Genomic DNA, 14,976 nt, shown 5'->3' with positions numbered 1-14,976 from the left:
GGAATCCAGACTGTTCTGTTCCACTAATGTGAAAAAGGACCCTGCATCATTCACACAAAATAGTACATGCAAAAATGAAGAAAAATTAAATTGGTTAACCAGGATCTTAGATGGTTATTCTCACTGCAAGAGTTGGCTTTCAAAGCCTTTATCTTGCTCTCATTCCCTACAGATGACAATAGTTTATAAATACCAGTGCATGATTTTTCCAAGATTTCTTCCAAAACTGACTTGCATCACTTGTTCACTGAACCATGAGCCAGTAATCAGAAACTCTGTGTGTGTGTGTGTGTGTGTGTGGTGGTGGGGGGGGGGGGGGGAGAACATCCAGGGAGGGAAAAAAAAATTTTGTTAAATAACATCCAGAAAAAACGTAACTGAACATCCATCTACATTTGGTTCAAAGCCAGGCAAACACAGTTTTGACAACAAATGCTGATGAAGGCATCCACAGCTGAAGCATTATATGGCCTAAATCAATTAAGAGCCAGTACTGCTATAAAATCTTGTCTTTGGCAAATTCCTCCTTTCTCCAAGCACAAAAACCTCCATGCTCTTACATGGAAGGAGACCCACTCTGTTATTGTCCTAGCTTAACTGTGCCTGCTATGAGGGAAAACATTAAGGTCAACAGTGGTATCACGAAGCAGCTCCACAGCACTTACAATGGTCCAATCCCCTTAGAAGGAAACACACCAGTCTCTAATTTCAATATTCTTGAGCTTTGTTAACAAGCATTTTCTGGCTCCAGTTCCTCACATCCCACACTGCCAGTTTACTCCTCCTACCTAACCACATCTGCAACATGGCCAAGCAGCACATCTCTGTCCTCTGATCCCAGCACAATCAGGAATGCGCACCACAAGCCCAGACGCTGGCATAATGGGAGTAAGTCCACTGGCTTGAGTATAGTCATTGTTGACTTCAGTGGACTTTCTCCACGTTCACACCCGTGTAATGCAGGGTGAAATTTGGCCTTTTGCCTGATGTGAAGCTGCCCCACCGACTATTACACTAGCTGGCCAGTCACTTCTCAGGGAAGGCACAGCAGAACAGATCGATGCAAACTTTGCACCAATTGGTAAATTGTCAGGGCACAGAGGCAAGTTCTTCAGCCTTCCTAGGGCTTGCAAGTTCATGACAGACATAGCTGTATATCCCACTACAGCATTAACTTTTAGTATATGCCTCAAAAAGACAGCAGTGCAGTTTTGCAATCTAGAGAGATCCTTAAGGTCATCTAGCCTATTTCCATACCAGGATATGACTGATCCTTATTATATATTTGGACTAGGCTGAAAAGTTTTCATTGTTCCAAGTGATGGGATTGCACTCCTTCCCTTGGGAGATTCCACAGGTTAAGGAGATTATTCCACAGTACATGAACCCAAAACAGAAATACCCACAAATGGCTGATATGACTCACCCTGCAGATGGGCCTCTCTCTAACACACCCTTCTCAGTAACTAATGTCTCCTTCCATCCCAAAATAAACCACCCATCCCCCACACCACTTTATTTTTAAAGTGCCCAAGTGACTTTAATATAGCATCATGGCTGATAGGTAATTACCTAAGTAACAACAACAAATAATCTGTGTAATGCTATAACACAGATCAGGGCTCTGTTGGATTGGGAGCTGTACATATGCATACTCGACACAATACCTCCTCCAAAGCGCTAATAGTCTCAATAGATAAGACAAAGGGCGGAAGGGAGAACAGAGGCACATGGAGATGAAGTAACTTGCCCAAGGTCACACAGCATGTCAGTAGTTGAGCCAAGTCTAGGACCTATATCTCCTGACTTCCAATGCCCCAACTAGTGGGCTACACCACCTCTTAATGGAAAGAGGAAAGTATTCTTTCCGCAGCAAATGCAACTTGGCCACAGCATACATATACCCCAGTCAAACAAGTCTTTGTTAAGGTTAGTTAAGTTTCAACATATTACACACACTCCATGAAAAGCAATGTGACCCAATCTCATTCAAAGGTAACTAGGGTATTTCAAGTATAATAGGGCAAGTTTAGTCCTGCTTTAAGGGCAAATCAGAACACAGCCTTTAACTCCCTGTGGAACCATGAATGGCTCCTTCCATAATGCCAGTAACTTAAGAGTCAAAATCCTTTCAAGAACACTGTACTTAGTTTAAAAAAACAAAACAAAAAACCAACCATCAAAAGCCAGGAAATTCGCAGTTAAGGTAAAATGTATGGGGAAAGTCAACCATTTGAAAGTACAGAAAAGTCAGAGTTAAGGAAGCCGGATGACCTTAGTTTTGCCACCCCTATCCTCTTACCCTCGCGTTCTCCCACTCACCCACCCAACTTCCCCTCAGAGGCATTAGAAGACAGCTGGGACAGGAAACTTTAAGATGGTTTGAACACCAACTGACCCCTCCCCTTGTTTGGTCCAGAGTAGCTACAATAGGACCATCAGATTCCTGACATGACCAAAGACAGTTGTCAAGCACCAGCTAACTCTCTAGGCTAGTCAGGAGCTGATAACTACATTTTGACTCTTCTGGACCTGCTGCTCCTACTAAGGCTCTTATAAGCAAATGGGGTGGTTGTCAGGGTCTCCTAAAGAGCCTACTAAGGTTTGTGGAGATACTGGTGTAAATAGGCTATTTAGCACCACTAGGAGGTGAGGAAGGACTTGTTGAGTCTCAAGATCTGCTGCCTCCCTTACTCCCGTTCACCTGCTTGCCCTGCAGCCTCTTCACCATACCTAACAGTCTCAGAGGATCTTCTCTCTCCCCATCTTAATGTAGCTCTGCATATAGGTTAAAAAAAACTTTAGGAAATCTAAACTTTTTTTGGCCAGTCCAGTAGCCTAAATCTCCTGCTGGAGACTTGTGTGTGATTGATAGTCTTGGTATATTATCCTATGGGGAGAAGATACTGCTTCTTGTCATTCAGAAGTAACCCCATTTGATTAGGGAAAAGCATCCAGTTCCATCCAGTTCTCCTTGCAGAGGAGAGGAGACGTGACGAGAATGGAAAATGGAGAGGGATACACAAGGCTCTGATGGGGACACACTAGACTTCAGCAGGTGAAGAAGAAGAGCTGGAGCAAAGTGATTCTCAATTAGTAAGAACATTTACAGAGAGCCTCCTAATTTCAGATGATATCCTGAAAGTTTAATGAGATATCTTAAAGGATATGGCAACATCCATAGTCCTCAGTAATATAAGGAGACATCTGAGGAACAAAAATGGTAACTTGCTACATTTAAGAACATGCTTCACTTAGTCATAATGTACTTAATTCTTCCTGCCCAGAATTAATTAATATATTAATCCAGGGCTCGACAAACCCCGGGTGCCAGGTCGCCATGGCGCCTAGAAATTTAAGTCTGCTGCCTAGTTTTTTCCGCGCGGCGGGGGGAAGAGAGAGGAAGCGGTCGTCGCGTTCCCCTGGGCCCATGTTGTGGGAGAGGGGCGGGGGAAAAGAAGTGGGGCCAGGCGGGAAGACTGGCCTGTGCGCTCCAGCCAGGGCGCCCCACCGCTGAGCCCACGTTGTCTGGCTCCTTAATTTTTTGGCTGGCTCCTAGCTCCGAAGCAAAATTTGTCGAGCCCTGTATTAATCAGATATTAACATGGGAACTCTTATTTTTAAATATGGGCCATAACAGTCATGGACTTTTACAATAAAACTTCTCTCAGGATGCGGGGGGAGAGGATGCTGAAGGGAGTTAAACTCATCCAAACTAAAATGAAATGAAATGTAAACTGAAATGAAGGTATACTATCCAGGCCCATCCAACAGCTTTTGTTTGGGAACAAGGGAAGAGAATCAAAACTGATACAACAAAGCCAATTCTAAGGCAGATGGCTCTTCCCTAGTAAATATAACATTTAAATAAGACAACTACATTTGTCTTCAAAAAGGAAAGAGATTTAATGGAAACTTGAGTTTTGTTTCTGTACATGTTTTTTAAAAAATTGTCAATAGGTTCTCCTTAGAACTTGGTACACTAGTTTGGTCAAAAATCATGGGCAAAATTCATACCTGCTGCAACTCCACTGATGCCAATTAATGAACAACAAGGCTGAATTTGGCCCCTCATCTATGACTATAGGGGGCTTGAACAAAAATCCAGGTTTGCAAACAGCCCTGAGTTCTGTGGTACTCAAAATCTGGATGTGGATCCAAATGACCACAATCTCCATTATGATTGAGTCAAATGGAGTGACTTGAAATGCAGAGACCTAAAAGATGAAAGTTGCAGCAATCAAGGTTAAGCACTGGCAAGAGGTGAGGATGAAAGGGTGGATTTTAATGGTGTAGATGAAACAGGGACAGTTCTTCTACCGAGGTACTTACATGTCTTACTTCACCATAGTATCAGAGTAGCTCACAATGCGTGGATTTTATCTTCATAATACCTCCATGAGGTAGGGGAGTATTATCCCCATTTGTAACATGGAATTACAGGGTAGACTGAGTAACTTACCCAAGATCATCTTAAAAGCCTGTGGCTGAGCTTAAGGTCTGGAGTCCTTGCCCAGCCTAACCACCAGATCATCCTAGGCAAGATTTGAGGATCGACACAAAGATCAGAGGCACTGCTTGTTGTTTATACAACACTGTAGATGTATATCGTGCTGTACAATGGATAAGCTGAACAAAGATCCTGCTCACAGAAGCTTACAGACCAAAAACATGAAAAGGTGTAATGTAGTACAAGATAATGCAAAACCAAGTAAGGGGTGATCTTAATGCCCAGAAAATAGAAAGCCTGGACCCTGTTCACCTCTCCTTCCCCTTCCAAGGATCAGAAGGCAGCAAGGAAGGTGGAGAGGGGTTGGTCCTTGTTCCCTTCTTCCCTCTGTATAAAGGACAGAAAGCAAGGGGATGGGCGCTGTTTGCTACCTATCCTCCTATCCCTGACTCCACACTGTAGCTGGCCAGGGGAGAAGAGGCAGATAGGCAACTCCCATCTTGTTCTTCCCCCATCTAGGGCTGCTGATACTTCATCTACTAGAAGATAAGGATATAGCACCAGGAACTCTACAGCCAGGCACCAGTTCCTCCGTTCCTAAGTCAGATTCTCCTGCTTAAGGAGCTTCACTTCCCCAGCAAGGAGGTAGAACTCTGGGGGTGTTGAGCACCCCAAACCAGGGAGGACATGGTTAGGGAGCTCTCCCTCTGCTTTTAGCAGAGAAGGGGGAGCTACACCTAACTCTGCTCCCTCTTATTTTAACCCATGCCCAGGAATGAGATTGCATTCTCCCCCCCCCCCCATTTATACAGATTGTATGGTGGGAGAGTGTGGGACAGGGGAAGGGAAGTTGCATTCAGAAGCAAAGCAAAAGCAGGAGTCCCTGAAAATAGTAGTGAATGTAGGGCTGGCACTTTATGTTCTTTCCAGCCAGCGCAGCCTGCACTCATAGGCATTATGGAGTTACGACACAGGCAGCGTTTTCACTCACATGCCCCACAGTAATGTTCATGCCACCCATGTATTTATAGCTCCAAAAGAGATAAAAATACAACTTTAATTATTTCTTTCTACTCAAAGCTGATTTGGCTAATCTTTCTCATCAGCATCTAGTAATAGCAGGAACAGCCATGCTGCTGCTCTGAGTTATTGGATAAAATAGCCAACAAAGAATTTAGGTGAACACGTAGAGGGGAACCCCACAGCGGTGAAACGAGTTGCTGTAAACCATGCAATGCTAATGCAGATTAAAGTTAAACCATTGAAGTGTTACTAAACAAATTAGTCTCAATTGAACGCTTACATAGGCGGCAACCAATGGAAAATGCAGGAAGCCAGGAGGGTTAAAGAGAGGTGAAAGGTTTGGATATAAAAATATAGCGTCACTAGTGTTGAAACTGTATATACTGCACCTAATAGAAGATGAAGAACTGGATCTAGGTTACAGCCATATGATTTCCAAAGGCGTGTTTGTTACTCAACCAATATATTCATAACACATCAGTGCACCTTTAAAGAAGTCCCACTGCAGAGGTTTCTAGATCCAGGATTCTACTAACGTATACTTGGAGTCAGATCTTCACTTTGCATTCAGACAACATACAAGCCTGTTTTGAAACTGTGCATCACATGCACTTGAAAGGCCTGGACCAGATTTATCCCCACTGTAATATTGCTGAAGTCAAACCAAAGAAGACCTCTGTCCTCGGATTCATTCTAGCCACCCTCTGTGAATCCTGCCATGACTCAACAAAAACTTTTTTTTTTTTTTTTTTTTTTAAACAAATCAGGATTGCAGTTTAAAAAAAAAAATGTTGTGGGAAACATGAGGAAACAAACATCTTTGAATCACAGTCACCTTCATAATTTAAATAGCACCTGTGTTAAACTTTCAGCTACTATAAAGTGAAAAGACAGTTTAGACAAAACAGTTTCCTTATTAGAAAAAGAGAACTTTCTAAAATGTTACTTGGGCACAAGTCCTAGCTACATAAAAGCTAAGAGCAATATCTGAGGCACTCCAAGGAAGGGTCAGGGTGTTTTTATTAGAAGATGCAGGACCCTAAGTGTTAGTATACAAGCTTCACCATGCATGGCCCTTCATTCTGAACCACTATTCTGCCACTGAAAACGCACTGTAAGAAACCTGGCAACCAGCTGCCAGAGATGTGGCGAGGTGGGGGAGGAGACCAAGAAAAAAAGATGGAGGGGCTTGCCTTCTAGGGCAATTTCTAGGGCACGCTCAGCCTACGTCAGCACAAGATGTGATAGTGTTGGGAGTCTTCACAGAAATACTGCACATCAATCCAGGAAAAACGGGGAAAGATATTGTATCCACTTGAACACTAGAGAGGAATTATAGAGTGAAACAATACAATTCCCTAAACTGGAATTGGGTTAGGTCACCATGCATGACCCCCCCACAACTCTTGCTGAAAGAGCCACAGGATCTGAAATAATTACAGGCAAGAAGGACCTCAGTTTCACATCTCATCTAAAAGTCTTCAGAAGCACTGCACCCCTTAGTTAGCAAGGTGAGAAGGGTGCCACCTACTGAATGAACAATATTAGACACCTGTATCTTCATTCCTCCTTTCTGATCACTGCAGCTGCTGCTGTCAGAGGTTACGGTCTCCAGGAAGTTCTTGAGCTTCCCTTAGACACAAGCCTGGGAATAAGGGGATGCAAAAATAGTGCCATTATCTGTCTGCCAAATCTCTGCCTGGGACTGATAGCAAGAAAACTGAGGGGTCTGATCTCCTTGTTATAGCATAGCAAGAAAAATCTGTTTGATGGGAAAGCAAGCTGGCATGCTGGTCCTTAGACAAGAATAAAGGTAGACACAGATTCAACCTTTCATGCATCAGCTAGCATCCTGAAATTGGATTTTCTGTTCTGACTACAGGAGGCCAGTTCCTTATGAGGACAGTCCTTTATACTCCACCCCAACCCTGCACCGTGATTGCTCCTTCAGATCCCCTTGGCCTCCCCCCCACCTTCAGAACAGATCCTCTCTGATCCCATCGTTTTACTCTAATCCTCTCTTGGATCCCTCCAATCCCTACCCACTGCTGCTCTTCACCCCTCCCCCCAGATTCCCATTTGCCACAATGCCCCACTTGCTTCTCCCCTTCTTTGTAAGCACCACTCCAATCCTCTCACTGGCTCCCTACTGTTCCATTTTCAGCCTCCCGGAATTCCTCCCTTCTGATCCTCTTACAGCTTCCTTCTGTCTACCAGTCCATCCACCTCATTCAAAACAGGCACTGATACTAGCATGCACATTCTCGGGCTAAAACCATTCTGCATTAGTACAGCAAGTTCCTAAGCCTGTCTGGGCCAAACTGTCCAAGCAGTTTCAGCTCACTTCCAGTTTCTTCCCATGCAAGTCATTTGTGTGAGGAGAGAAACTGCATGTACATGGCCCCTTTGCATCTGAGCTGCACTCCGTATGCACACACAAACAAGGTTTGACCATGAAAGCTGATCATGGAGCGCCCAAGTGAGCAAGCACAGTAGTTCACACTCAGAGAGAGAGGGGCACAATCACTTGTGTGTGATCTGCTGGATTCCCACAATAGCCCCAGGTCCCTTTCAGCTTTGGGCTTCCGCTGCCCCCTCTCTGGGCTCCTGCCAACCCTGAACCCAAATTGCCACACTGATTCCTTTCTCACATTGTTACATCTTGCCTTTATTTCACAAACTCCCTAGGATCACACCAGTTAGATTTTGGCTTCCCAGGATCTGATCTCTCTCTCTCTCTCTCTCTAGATTCCCAACCCTGCTATGGATTGTTTTATGCTTGCCACATGCTCATCTCCCCATCCCCCACAACAACTCTGTATGTTACATTTCAGCACATTGCAAAAGACACCAGAGCAAAGCCCTGAAAAGCCAACCAAGCTTTAACTGGTGATGTCAGCACAAAAACAACTGCTTTTCTGTAAAGGCTCCACTGGGCACTGCATGCCACACTCTACAACAGCTAAGTGTGCAGACTGCGTTAAAGGAGGAGGAGTTACAACAAGGAAATGATGGTGGGACTGGACAAGCCATGAGCCCCAGTGCCATTATCCTAACAGAAGAGAGGAACAATGCTATGAAAGGGACAGTCGGGGGGGGGGGGGGGGGAGGAGAGGAGAGCAGGCTTTTGCAACGTTCATGTTAAGCTTTAATCATCTCTTAGTGACATATAAAAGAGACTGCAGAACCTAGAAGACAGATAACTGACTCCATTCGGTAAGAAGAAGGCTGCAGTGCTTGTACGATGTCCCAGGCTCTCATTAACTAATAGGCTCTATAGAAAAATTAAGTACATATTTGCTGATTTTATAAAGCAGAATTAAAAGCATTTCCTGATTGACAGGACTGAAGTTTCCAGGCCTGCCCCAGTAGGATACAATGGCCAAACAAGAACAAGCTATTTCACATTGCCCCACCCAGATTTCCTAAACCTTTCAGGTGGATGAGAAAGTAGTTGAGTCTTCAAGACCTGAGAATGCCAAGAAAGATATCTATTTTGGTTGACAGTTTCTATGATTTAGAGACATGCACTAGGAAACAGCCCAAAACCTTCCACCTCATTTCACACACAGGTCATTTGACAGCCATCAGGCAGAAACAGCTTTTGGTCATTACAAACATGGGCTTGATTTGAATTGGTCATTTACAAGGAAAAGGCACCAAATTATATTACTGATCTCATGATCCATCCAGTCCTCTGCATACCAGGTGACCACATCCCACTAAAACACCAACAGAAATGGGAATGACCAAGCCACACACCAGGTCTCCTGCTCTATTAATTTTGCGGGAATAAAGGCATTAACAAATCCAGTCACTATCCAACATTAAACAGTATTAAAAAAGTTCCAGGGCTTAGAATACAGAAATCTCAGCCTGTTTAGTACCATGGCAAACACTATTAAAATCATTTCAATCTTTTATGAAAGATAAAGGAACACAGTTAAGGCATTTGAAATATAAAGTATTAAATAAAGCTTTCATTTTAACAACATCCCATTTCCTTTAGCTAGAGAGAGTTTTTAGAAGGAAAATCCCCCTTGTTTGACTCTTAGAAGGTATCAAAGAAGGTAATAACTGTCCTTTTTTTCCCCCCCCCTCCAAAAAAAAAAAAAAAAAGTAGACATTAATGGAGATGGGTTGGAGCTGTTAGTGTCTGATCCCATTTCATCCCAGGTTGCATTTGGGATTCAACTGGAGCCCACAGAGGTGGCAGTGTCAGCTGGGTTTCTTTCTCTGGTTCAGTCTGGTCATGACATCTCTCAGGATTAGGATGAAGTCATCCAGGGTCCCAGGAGACAACAGGGGTGGCGGCCACACTCGTGCAGCTTGCTCCAGTAGCCAATTTTAATTTCCAAAGTATTTCTTTAAGGACCCCCAAAGAGAGTGGTGGGCAGAGTAGTCTATTCCTTCATTATTTTGTCTACCCATTATAGTTTCTGGTTCACTGATTTCTGGTTCCACGCTTTTCTTGTTTACCAGGCATGATTATAACTCAAGGATTGTTACAATCAGTAGGCCTTTTTGTTTGGACTAAATCTGTCTGTCTGTCTCTCCCTTTCATACCTTTTCCCATCCACATTTGTGATTATAGATTATTATGATCTCTTATGAACTGTCACATACTTTTTACAATTGGGGTAAATTTGTAGGCCCATTTATCATAATCGATCCAGTCGGTCATCTAATCCACAATATGCAAGTAGGTGCCTATGTGGTATGGTCTTCTGTTATCTAATCTATTCCATTAAAAGTGTGTTTTCTAATCATCTCCCTGGGTTAACTCAAGAGTGCATCATAAGGAGAGTGCAAGGTGTAAGCATGTCAAGAATTACCTTGCAACATGTGAGACTTGAGCACTGATTTCCTGAACAAACCTTCCTGCCCTTGTCCAAGAAATTCATGACCTCTAAATGTCTGAGAAACAGGCCCTTTCCTGATGAATTTCATTCCACTTGCCATGAATGGCCTGTGCAATATTTAGCATAAAGCCAAATATCATGGACAGGGTAATTTCTAATCCAGGTTTGTAAGGTCAAGCAGTAGCATAGACACAAATTTGACTCCCAGCCGAGCAGTTAAACTGTAAAATCTTGCAACACTGAACTTGAGGCACAGTAATTCCCAAGGAGGCACATGAGCTAAGAAAAAGCCTCCTGCTCTTTTTGCCTTTAAAGTCTCTTGCAGCTGCAAGAATCATGACAACAAGTATTGCACAGTTTCTAATTTCTAATATCCATTTCACCATCTCTGTCCTAACTGTCCGAGATGCTGATCTCAATTACACCACTGTAACTTAACTAACCTTAAGGAACCTGATACTTTACCGCACTGCGCCTTGCATGGTCACTTACAGTAGTGCAAAGTGGGTGGGAAATGGTACCACAGCAAAACAGTTGTACTTTGCAATAGTATAAATAACTGTGCAAGGTACAAAGCAGTAGAGAATCAGACCTAATGGATTTATTCAGGATCTACATTGTAGAACGGATATCAGCATCTGGCCCCTTGTTTATGGCCTTCCCAACACCGGGGATTTCAGCCATCAGTGGCCAGCCCACTGGGATAGCTGCACCAATGCAAACTCCTCACGTAGTGCAACAAATCACAAGTGAAACTGAAATAAATTGCACTGCGGCAAATGGTGACTTACAGCTGCTTCTCCTATCTATGCTAGGGGGTCACCCTGGTCCAGCTTCTCTGTAGCCGCACACTAATGACTGAAACTGATGCACATCATAGTGAGATAGGGCCTGCTTGATTACCTATACGTGCTTAGTTGCTTGTCTGCAGTTTCCAAGAAAATGGAGTAATTTGGCAAAGATATCTTTGCGGTTTCTATAAGGATCCATCATATAGACTATTAAAATGTTTATTTGATTAACTTCCTATTATAAATTCTGACTTAAAAGGAACTTTGATTGTTTCAAAAAGCTGTTTCCAGAAATAGCCACCATGCACGATTGGGGCTTTGGCAGAGGCTAACGGCTCTTTACAGCTCTTATGCAGTTCACATATTTTGCCTCATTCTTTAGCTAAGACACACATCTTCATTAAAAATTAAGTACTAAAAAAACCTGCAATTACCCAGAATGCAATGACTATTCAGAATGACAGATGTCGGCCAACCTTACTTTTCCACCGTAAGGTTATTTAGGGGCATAGTTAAATTGCATAAAGCTATGCACCTGTCCAGAACACAGCTGAAATAATAAAACCTTAAATAAGCTCTTTCCCTGCCTTGCAAAGTTAAAAGCCCTGCCATCATACACAGCCACTTGGCATATACATTTCCCAACAGCAGAAGAGAATGACCAGCATACCATAGACCTCCTGATCCACTAAAGATGGACACAATTTTCCTCTCTAGTCCCCATGCATGTTGAGAGAAGCAGAATCAAGAGCCTCCTGAACTCAGAACAGTTTTGCCCAAAGTTTCTTAGCAAATTGCAGGTTAAGGTTAGGGAAATCAATAGGTTGGGGATTCCCAACAAATTTTTTTTCTAAAGTTTCATGGTTGGTGTCACCAGGGCCAAGCACCTCCCCACCTCAAAGGCATGCACTGCCACAGCCAGTCTTTTGCATGGAGGTTTATTTCTTTAAACAGAAGACAGTCTTAACTCAGTCCTTAGCCTCAGTGCCAGCCTTACCAGAAGTCTCTAGCACTCCAGCTCCTGACAACATCCCAGCCTCACTCAGATCTGCTCCCTTTCTGGAACAGCAACCACAAAGCTGCTTCCCTGAGCTCCTTGCTCCAGGGAACCTACCACAGAGCTTGTTCCACGCCAGCAAGGCTTTCCCTCCCCAGGGTTCAGTCTGACTCAGTTCTCCCTCCCCCAAGATACCTCTACAGGCCCAGGTGTAGCCAGTCCTCTTTAATTGGCTGGATTGGGCTCACCTGAATGAGCCTGGGGTTAGTCTATCCACAGGGATGAGCTACCATGTGATAGATGGTATCAAATCAGCTGAACATCTTGCTATTAAAAGCCAGAACTATTAAGTTGAAAAATCAACCGAAGATAAAAATTCACATACGGATTTTTTTCTTGTGTATGGAGTTTGGGCATAGGAAGGGAATTATGTTACCCTGACACAGAATGGGGCAATTGTAACATTTATTGTAATTCTCAGAGCAAGGGAAGAAGGCAAAATCTTGATCTGGTTTAGATGCTTGAAACAGGATTCATGAGTACATACTAGTAGACTTATATTCTAACACCCGAAGACACACCAATACGCAGATATGCAGTTTCACCTGCTCTGCCCATCACTTAGTAATGCCGCCATTCCATGCCCTTCTAGTTTCTGTGAACCCAAAATATGAATCAACCTTTCCCACCATTATTTGGTTGGCCATAGCCTTTGAAAATAAAACTAATCAGCACTCAAACCCTTTCTAGTCTGGAACCGGAGTGAATTCATGATTCTCTCTCCATTGACGAGAACAGAAGTAGTGCATATGTGGTATCTGCCCATGCATAATCCCAAACCACCAGTTTTGCCTTTTAAATTAGATCCAATTTCTTCCATAACTTTCTCCACAAATGATCAGTGTCCCAAATGCTGCCCCAGTGTCAGCTACTCACCACCACCAAACAACACTGATCTGAGACATGCTTTGCACACACAGAGTGCATGCATCAGACACACCTTCATTTATGTGTCTCAACTGTAAAAAGTTATTAAGGCAGTAGTAAGTATTAAACAACCTCATTCATTAAAAATATCAATTTAATAGCAAAGGGACTGAGTCATTGGTCCCTTTCACAGGTGCTTTTCTAGGATAAACCCATAGTAGTTAACACTGCATGAGGTCACACTTACAGAAGAAACTCGCATACCAATTATTTTAAAAACAATGTTAAAGAATAGCAGGCTGAGTTTTCAGGGAGGCAATGGTGCCCAGAGATTGGAGCAGAGAACTCAGAGTAAGGAGATCTGGGTTACATTCGCCACAAACTCCCTGTGTGGTCTCAGGCAAGTGGCTCACTCTGTGGCTCAGTTTTGCCATCTGTAAAATGGGGGTCAGGATAGCAGGAACACTTTTAAAGTACCCTCACATGGAAGATCTCACTACAAAGTTTGATTATTTGTTATATTGACATTTGTGCTAACCTAGATAACCCCATCAATGCAGAATCTGACCACCTCAGAATTATTAATGGGTTTATCTAAACATTATCCCTGTGAGGTAAGGTAAGTGATATCATCCCCATTTTACAGATGGGAAATTGAAACAGAGAGAACAAATAACTTGCTTAAGGACACTTAGGAAGCTTATGGCAGAGCAAGAACTGAACCTAGGTATCTGGAATCCAGGTGAGCACTCTGATCACAGTGAGTATGTCTATACTGCAGCTAGGTGCGAGCCTCCCAGCCCAGGCAGACAGACTCATGCATGTGGGGCTAAAACTAGCAGGCTAAAAATTGCAGTGTGGACATTGCGGCTCAGGCTTCAGCTTGTTGTCTCTCAAGCCCACCCAACTCCCTAAACTTAACATTCTGAGCTGCAACGCTGTCTCCATGATTACACTACTATTTGTAGCATGTGAGCTAGCCCCCACTAACAGAAATCTGTCTGCCTGGGCTGGGAGGCATCACCTCTTCAATAATCATATCAGCACCACTATTGAAGTGGCATTATAAAATCATATGTAGTGCAGTGGTACATTCCTTCAGTGAACAAGTCAGAACAAGCTTCCTCTAAACAAGAGGTTTCAGAACTGCAATCTGCACATCGCAACAGACCAAAACAATTTGGAACTTTATTCTACTTCCCTATCTCAAAGTTCACTATAAGCAGCTCCCACTGCACAGACATTGGGAATTTCTTCCTTTATCAGCATCTGGAAAAAAGCAAGATCTAAAACCATGTTATCTGATCATAGTTCTTTTTAAAAACATCAAAGGGATATATATCATCATGGTCATTACTGGGGTAAGACAGCGAAGAACAGAAGAGAACTTCTGAGTGCCAACAATTCCCAGGGTCCAACTCTCGGGTGAGCTTACACATGTTGGTTTGGGGTCCCTGGTTTGAGACCCCTCACAGCCCCTCTTTGACTTGAGCTGGAATTATAGGTACTCAACACTTTTGAAAAATCAGTCACAAGGCATATCAATGTGGCCCCATCATAAATTGAGACACCCAAATCCAGCAGCCCCTTTTAATCATTTGGACACTATTTATTTACCAATTCCTTTTCTAGCCTCTCGGCTAAGCAGTGCAAGGATTGATCCAACACTGCTCAAGAGTCTGTTTTCAGAAAGTGCCCTGCTGCTTGGTTGTTACAAGCTAAATTGATGAGACAGTTCAACCCACATGTTGAGCGTAAACCAAGATCCGATCCTGGTTCTCTCACTTACCTAATTCTTCGGGACTTTCAAATAATCGTTCGCACAAATAATAATCATCCGGATTCAAATAGGGCAGCTGCTTCAGCACAGACTGCTTGGGAATGAGATACAGAACTTCTGCAATGTCCCCATCCTCAATAACTGAC

The 14,976-nt window shown here is 43.3% G+C and overlaps 1 protein-coding gene across 8 annotated transcripts in view; it reads right to left on the bottom strand.

Annotated features, from left to right (window-relative positions):
• ABLIM1 (actin binding LIM protein 1) overlaps nt 1–12,290 on the bottom strand; it is a 185,719-nt gene extending 173,429 nt beyond the window's left edge. For 7 of the 8 annotated variants that reach the window (XM_067536958.1, XM_067536948.1, XM_067536949.1 and 4 more), the window contains exon 1: nt 12,124–12,290. In XM_067536958.1, coding sequence (XP_067393059.1) covers nt 12,124–12,157 — 34 coding nt within the window. In that variant the 5' untranslated portion in view covers nt 12,158–12,290. The remainder of the gene's footprint in view (nt 1–12,123) is intronic. The other variant, XM_067536957.1, reaches the window with a different exon arrangement.
• Nucleotides 12,291–14,976: the final 2,686 nt, after the last annotated feature.

This window comes from Emydura macquarii, unplaced genomic scaffold, assembly GCF_026122565.2.
Source record: "Emydura macquarii macquarii isolate MOO-44397 ecotype Brisbane River unplaced genomic scaffold, CSIRO-AGI_Emac_v2 contig_3692, whole genome shotgun sequence".
NCBI classification, from domain to species: Eukaryota; Metazoa; Chordata; order Testudines; family Chelidae; genus Emydura; species Emydura macquarii.
The sequence above is the reverse complement of the archived record's forward strand: the minus strand, read 5'-3'. Positions and strand labels throughout refer to the sequence as shown.